The following is a 6,874-nucleotide window of genomic DNA, read 5'->3' on the forward strand; positions in this document are numbered from 1 at the left end:
GTTACATCTCAAAGCTTCTCCCCACCACTTACCCACACATAGAAGAGAGGCCCACAGTTGGCTACTTGCCTATTTGTGAGGCCTCCCTGTCAATCCTGATTGATTCCCAGTTTTCTGCAGTTTCTGAAGCTGGTCTATGTGTTTTCCTGTGGAAATGGATGGCTGATTAAAGAAAGAGAATGATAACTAAGCTCTTGTTACCTGACCAGAGGGATAAACTCTCTCTTCAGAAAGCGTGGACTCTGGAAACAGACTTCAGACTTTGAAAACTGGCTCTACCACATTAGTTTTGTGACACTGAGCTTGTTTCAGTGTCTTAGATTCCTTATCTGTAAAATGGGACTAATAAGAGTTCACTAATTTATAGAGCAGTTTTGAAGATAATGATGAGATAATCCTTGTGAAGCACTTAGAATAGGGCCTGGCACAGATAAAGTGCTCAAATAATGGTATCTGTTACCATTATCATCATTGTCATTATTATCATTACCATTTTCTCATTTTGTCAATAATAATTCAGCATATTCCAGAACCTAGAAATAGTTTCCCTTGGCGTAGGGTCTAGTTCAGAGTCCCCATTGCTGCTATCATTCCATCCCCTATTTCCTTGCGTCAGGAAATGGTCCTTCCCCATGTGGAAGATAGTGGCCTCTTTGAGACTGTGTATGTGGATCATCTTTATGAGATTGGACCTCCCTAAATGTATTGAGATGGTAACAATGCTGTTATGGCCTGAAGGCACAGCCAACCCCTGTGGTGTCTTCTAAAGTAGAGCAGGGATAAAATTCCTAGGGTCTTTCTACTAGAAGAAAGTATTCAAATAGAAACATATAACTGAGATGTTGGGCCGAAAGCATGTGCGAGAAGAAATTCATGTCACTGTTCATTTCATTGTTCTGAGAGGGTAAATGTGCTTCAGGTTACTCCTAAATGCGAGAGGTTTACAGGTGGCCTCTGCCATAAGCATGTCCTGGAAGCACGTGATCTAGTTACGTGGCTCCTTTGTGCTTATGCCCCTACTATTATTTGTGAGCCTTTGGTAAATTTTTGTTTGAATGTTCTAGTCTTACGGCAATTGTGGGAGGGTTAATAAAAGCAGGGCTATGTACCTACCTTGCTACAGAGTAGGGAAACTATAGAGGGAATCCTTTTGGCCCTGATCCGTATAATGGTGGCAGCACTGATTGGTGACAGGTTCTCAAGGAGAAGAAAGTTCTCTGGGGAAAAAAGTCTTCACAGCAAAACTTAGCCCTTCCTTCCCACATAAAAACTCTTGCCTCACTGCCCTGTTAGAGCATAATAGCATAAGTAATAACTAACAATTACAGAGTGTTTATTATGTCCCAGGCACTGAAATAAGTATACCATCTCATGTAACCCTCACTACAACCTCATGAAATAAGTACTATTATTATTCCCATTTTATTGAGGAGAAAACTTGACGTATAGAGAGATTATGAATTTGCTCAAGGTCCTACAGTTGATAAGAGGCGGAACTGAGATTCAGACCTGGCTCTCTGACTCCAAAACCTGCATTTCTTTTAACATTTTACTATGGAGAGTTTCAAACATAAACCAAAGTTAAAAAAAAAAAAAAAACAGTATAATGTACTCCCCATGTGCCTATCACCCAGCTTCAACATTTACCACCCGTTATGTCCGTTCGTGTTTCATCTGTACCCCTACCCACATCCCCAACCAAGACACATGTATGTCATTTCATCCATAAATGTTTCAGTATACATCTCTAAAAGATAAGGACTTTAAAGCCAAAATTACAATACCGTAATCATACCTGAAAGAAAACAAAACAAACAGTAATTCCTTAAGATCACTATCTAGACAATATTTAAATTCTCCGTCAATTTTTTAAAAATCAGGATCCAACAAGATATATGTATTACAACTGCTCAACATGTTTCTCAAGTCTCATTTGGCCGAACAGAACCTCTTTTCTTAATCACTACACTCTGATCTAGGTTTTCTATTATGAAGAAAGGTGACAGTTTCCTTACAGCAGGAGTTCTCAATCAAGGATTAACAGCTTTAAGGGACTCTATGAATCTCTTAAATTTAGTTTTTAAAATTTTTCATGTATTTGTGTGGGTTAATGTGTCTAGGGAGAGTATCCTTGGCTCTCCTAAGAGTCTCAAAGCTTTAAGTAAAACTCAGAACAACTGAAAAGTAGGTCCTATTGTCACAGAAAATTGTGGACCACAAAAGCTAAGGGAAGAACATGGCTAGTTGGAGGTTTCTTTATGAGGATGGAGAATGAAGTTAAATTCTGTTAAGTTTATTAACTTTAAATTTGAGAGATTTTAACAAATTACTTTTGAGAGAAATAGAAATAGTTAAGGATTAACTGATGTCTCTTTAAAAAGAACAGAATTATAATTGGGGACTCTTAAGTCCCTTTTATTTATTTATTTATTTATTTTTTTTTAAGATTTTATTTATTCATAAGAGACAGAGAGAGAGAGAGGCAGAGGGAGAAGCAGGCTCCCCGCTGAGCAGGGAGCCCGATGTGGGACTTGATCCCAGGACCCTGGGATCATGACCTGAGCCGAAGGCAGACGCTTAACCATCTGAGCCACCCAGGCGCCCGCTTAAGTCCCTTTTAAATTACATATCCCTTTGAATAAAGCATCTTGGTTTTACTAAATTGTGGTGGTGAAAATCAAACTCCCGTCTTGAACTGAATTCCCTATTTTATGGGATCTGTGACTCCACATGAATTGGGCTAGATAGAGACTGCTTTTGCGAGATATCAGTGATTAGTTCCACAATAATAGCTCCATTGAAAATGTGTAAAATTTTTCAATATTATGTGTACATATATAAAAATGAAATGGTAATGAAGTTAGCTTTAATCTTCCCTCTTTGCACCACCTTTTCCTAGATGAAATCCAACATCAAACACCCAATGGTATTATCGCCAGCAGTATGGAACCCCCCAAGCTACCACAATACCCCAAACTGCCTATTCAGAGGAGTGGAGAAGCTGACACTGGGAGGAAGTCTCCAAGTAGCAGGCCTGTTTCAGATGGCAAGTTGGAGTCCTGTCCTGAAGTGGATGTGGGGAAGCTGGTGTCTAGGCTGCAGGATGGAGGGACCAAGGCCATACCAAAGGCCACCAATGGACCTGTGCCAGGCTCTGGGCCCACCAAAGCCCCCTCTTTCCACATAAAGAGACCAGCTCCTCGACCCCTGGCTCACCACAAGGAGGGTAAGTGCTTGGGAATCCAATTGGAATCAGAATTGAAACCAACTATTTTGCACCCTAAGATCTTTCTGAGGTTGGAGATACTTAAGTAGGGATCTGTTCCCAATTTACTACCACTAATATTGGAATGATGGGTAAGAACATAAAAGCCACTCACAATAATCACTAGAGTGTAAACCATTTTAATGAGGGCGGGGATTTGGGGCCTGTTTTATTTACCTCTATATCCCAAGTGCTTAGAACAATGCTTGACTGTCCCAAGGTAAGCACTCACTGTAGAATAAATTAATAATAATGATGTTTTTATCAATATTATTATTGCTGCTGTTGCCATTAAGTATCTGCTGTGTCCCTGGCACTGTACTAGGTACTGACAAATTATTTTCGATCCTCACAACCTTACTGTGAAGAATGTATTACTGTTTTTTTTTTTTCTACTAGAAAACTGGGGATCCTAGAGCTAAGTGACTTGCCAAAGGTTCACAGTTACTAACTAGCAGAGCTGGGGTCTCAATCTTATCAAGTCTGGCAGGTAACAAAGCCTGTGTTATTTCCAATAAGGCAGAACTATCACTTTTCCTTTGTATAAGAAGCTTTGAAATTGGTGAACTGATGGTTTCTCATTCTCACTTTTCAGATTAGTCAAGATAGGGACAAAGGGACACAACTTCTGCAAAACTCTGGACTTTTTAAATTACAAATTCAAGATGTGGCTGACTTTGGTATATTTAATTAGAGACTCATGTTTGGAGGTTGGGGCTAATCCAGAGGGTATCTGGAGGGCGGTACATAATTCTATGAAGATAATATGATATAATGGACAGAATATGGACTTTGATATCAGAAAGGCTCAGACCCAAATTGTGGCTCTTTTACTTTCTAGCTAGATACCCTTCTAAAAATGTGCCTTGTTTTTTATCCTGTCCTGTTCCAGAAAGGAATTAAGGCTTTCACAATATAGAAAATACAGGAACTTAAAAATAGTAAGAATAATTTATTCAACAAGTATTTATTGAATACTTGTTGTGTGCCTGGCCCCATTCTAGGCATTAAGGACATAAGAATGAATAAGACATACAAGGTCCCTACTCTCTTGAGGCTTATATCAAGGCTTAGCGAACTATGGCCTTAACTGAAAAATATCAAAAGAAAAATAATATGTCATGACTCATGAAAATTATATGAAATTAAAATTTCTGTACCCATCAACAGAAACACACCACCTCATTTACACATTGTCTAAAGCTACTTTCACACTAAAACAGCAGAATTAAGTAGTAGCAACAGAGATCTTATGCCCTACAAGTCCTAAAATATTAACTATCTGATACTTTACAGAAAATGCTTGCTGACTTCTGCCTTAGATTCTAGAGAGTACAGGTGAGAAAAAAATGAAGTCAAGAGAGGGAAAAAAGGTAGGATAGTAGGGATATGGAAAGAATGGAGTTAGTACACAAAATGTTTGCTGTGAAGCCTTACACGCTTGCTGGAACAGTGTCACAGATTTGGCTCCAAACTTTCTACAGAAAACGAAAAGAGAAAACTTAATAGTCATGTAAATCCATGCTCTTAAGGTAACAACAAGTAAGCTGTTCAAAAAAGCACAACTCATCCATTTTTGAAGCCAGAGAATATTTCTAAGAAACATTTTCTCTCAAGGACTGTTGCGTATAAAAACCTCAATATTGGCTGATTGCATTGTCTCAGAGCACAATTCAGTGAAAGCTATTCTATGGGAGTCTGATAAGATTTCCACTAAGTACCTGACTCTGTGAATTCTTTGGCTTGACCCAGTGATGCATCTGTCTGTATGATTAATTAATAGTTAAGTTATTTAAGATCTGCACACCTTGGTTTCTATATCTATGAATAGGAGAAACAGCTCATCCCACAGAATTATTGCTAAGGTTAAAAAAATAACAAAATATCTGCCATGTAATCAATATTCAAAATATGTTATTAATTCCCTTTCTCTGCCCTTCCCCTTCCTAAGATTTGCCTATTCAAGGGAATAGCCAATTAAGACCAGACTTCTATGTAGATACAGCTTCAATTTATAAGTCATGTGTTGACCTTCACATCAATCTGTTAGGGAGTTGGGTAACTCAAGTTATATTCATCACAGTGAAGTTTGTCTTGCCTGCTACCAAGTCTTGAGGTCAGCCAGATCCTATAAGTTTAGCATACACAGTAACTTAGCCCTCCCTAACCATCATCTACTGCAAAGTTAAATTCCAGAGGCATTCCCCCTTCCTCCACAGTCCTGCTCCAGACTTCTGGCAGCAACTAACAGTTTCAGTCAATGTAAGTACTGATCTTACTGTCCAGTATCAGCCAGCCTATCTAAGTTTGGGCCACATCATTGCCTGCTTTTGCTTTCTATCTTAAAACAGTCAGCAACAGGCTGGTGTGATGCAGCATTTTTCAAAGCCCCATGCCTCCAGCCTTAGCCACAGAAAACATAACTGAGGTAGTGGTTCTGGCCTTGGTGGAAAATCAGCCAAACTTCTGCCTCTTTGCTGTTTTTTTTTTTTTTTCAAGTTTTTATTTAAATTCCAGTTAGTTAACATACAGTGTAACATTCATTTTAGGAGTAGCATTTAGTGATTCATCACTTAAATATAACACCCAGTGCTCATCACAAGTGCCCTCCGTAATATCCATCACCCATTTAGCCCATCCCCCCACACACCTGCCCTGCAGCAACCCTCAATTTGTCCTCTATAGTTCAGAGTCTGTTTTATGGTTTGCCTCTCTGTTTCCCCATATGTTCATCTGTTTTGTTTCTTAAATTCCACATAATGAGTGAAATCATATGGTACTTGTCTTTGACTGACTGACTTATTTCGGTTAGCATAATACGCTCTAGCTCCATCCACATCATTGAAATGGCAGGATTTCATTTTTTTGATAGCTGAGTAATATTCCATTGTATATATATACCATGACTTCGTTATCCATTCATCAGTCAATGGACATTTGGGCTCTTTCCATAATTTGGCTACTGTTTATAATGCTGCCATAACCATCAAAATCCTAGAGGAAAACACAGGCAGAAACCTCTTTGACATTAGCCGTAGCAACTTCTTACTTACTGTGCCACTCTCATGTCTCCCATCTCCATCCCTTGTATCAATCCAACATTTGAGTGGACTTGATATTCTTTACATTTTTCCTTAGCAATTAAAAATAGCACACACAAGGTGCATGTTAAATTGCATTGTTCCATGGCAATCAACTTACAATAAAAATGATATTGTTTGCTGATATAATTTAGTCAAGGACTCTTTTCTTTTCCAGACATAGAACTAACTGGATGCTTTCTCTTTTTCTATTGTATTCTATTGTGATAGACCTATGAGATAGGTTTTTCCCCTCATTTCACGTTTATTTCCCCATTAAGGAAAAACTGAGGCTCAGAGAAGTGAAACAACTTCTCAGAGTCACCCACATTGTAAGATATGGAGACAGAGCTTGAACCTTGGCTTCTTTTGAGTATCACATTTTTATTTCTTAAACAGCTTTAGCTACCTTCTCCTTTCTATTTTCTAAGAAGCATTAGCTTTTAGGAGAGCAAAATTATACAAGCCAATGTCCTGTCCTCCTTTGATAGCACTGCTTCTAACCAGGCCTGGCTTTGGAGAGGGCTTT

The 6,874-nt window shown here is 38.7% G+C and overlaps 1 protein-coding gene across 1 annotated transcript in view; it reads left to right on the top strand.

Annotated features, from left to right (window-relative positions):
* OPHN1 (oligophrenin 1) overlaps positions 1–3,315 on the top strand; it is a 463,303-nt gene extending 459,988 nt beyond the window's left edge. The window contains exon 20 of the mRNA XM_021679709.2: positions 2,900–3,315. Coding sequence (XP_021535384.1) covers positions 2,900–3,315 — 416 coding nt within the window. The remainder of the gene's footprint in view (positions 1–2,899) is intronic.
* The last annotated feature ends 3,559 nt before the right edge of the window (positions 3,316–6,874 follow it).

Source organism: Neomonachus schauinslandi, chromosome X, assembly GCF_002201575.2.
Source record: "Neomonachus schauinslandi chromosome X, ASM220157v2, whole genome shotgun sequence".
Taxonomy (NCBI): Eukaryota; Metazoa; Chordata; class Mammalia; order Carnivora; family Phocidae; genus Neomonachus; species Neomonachus schauinslandi.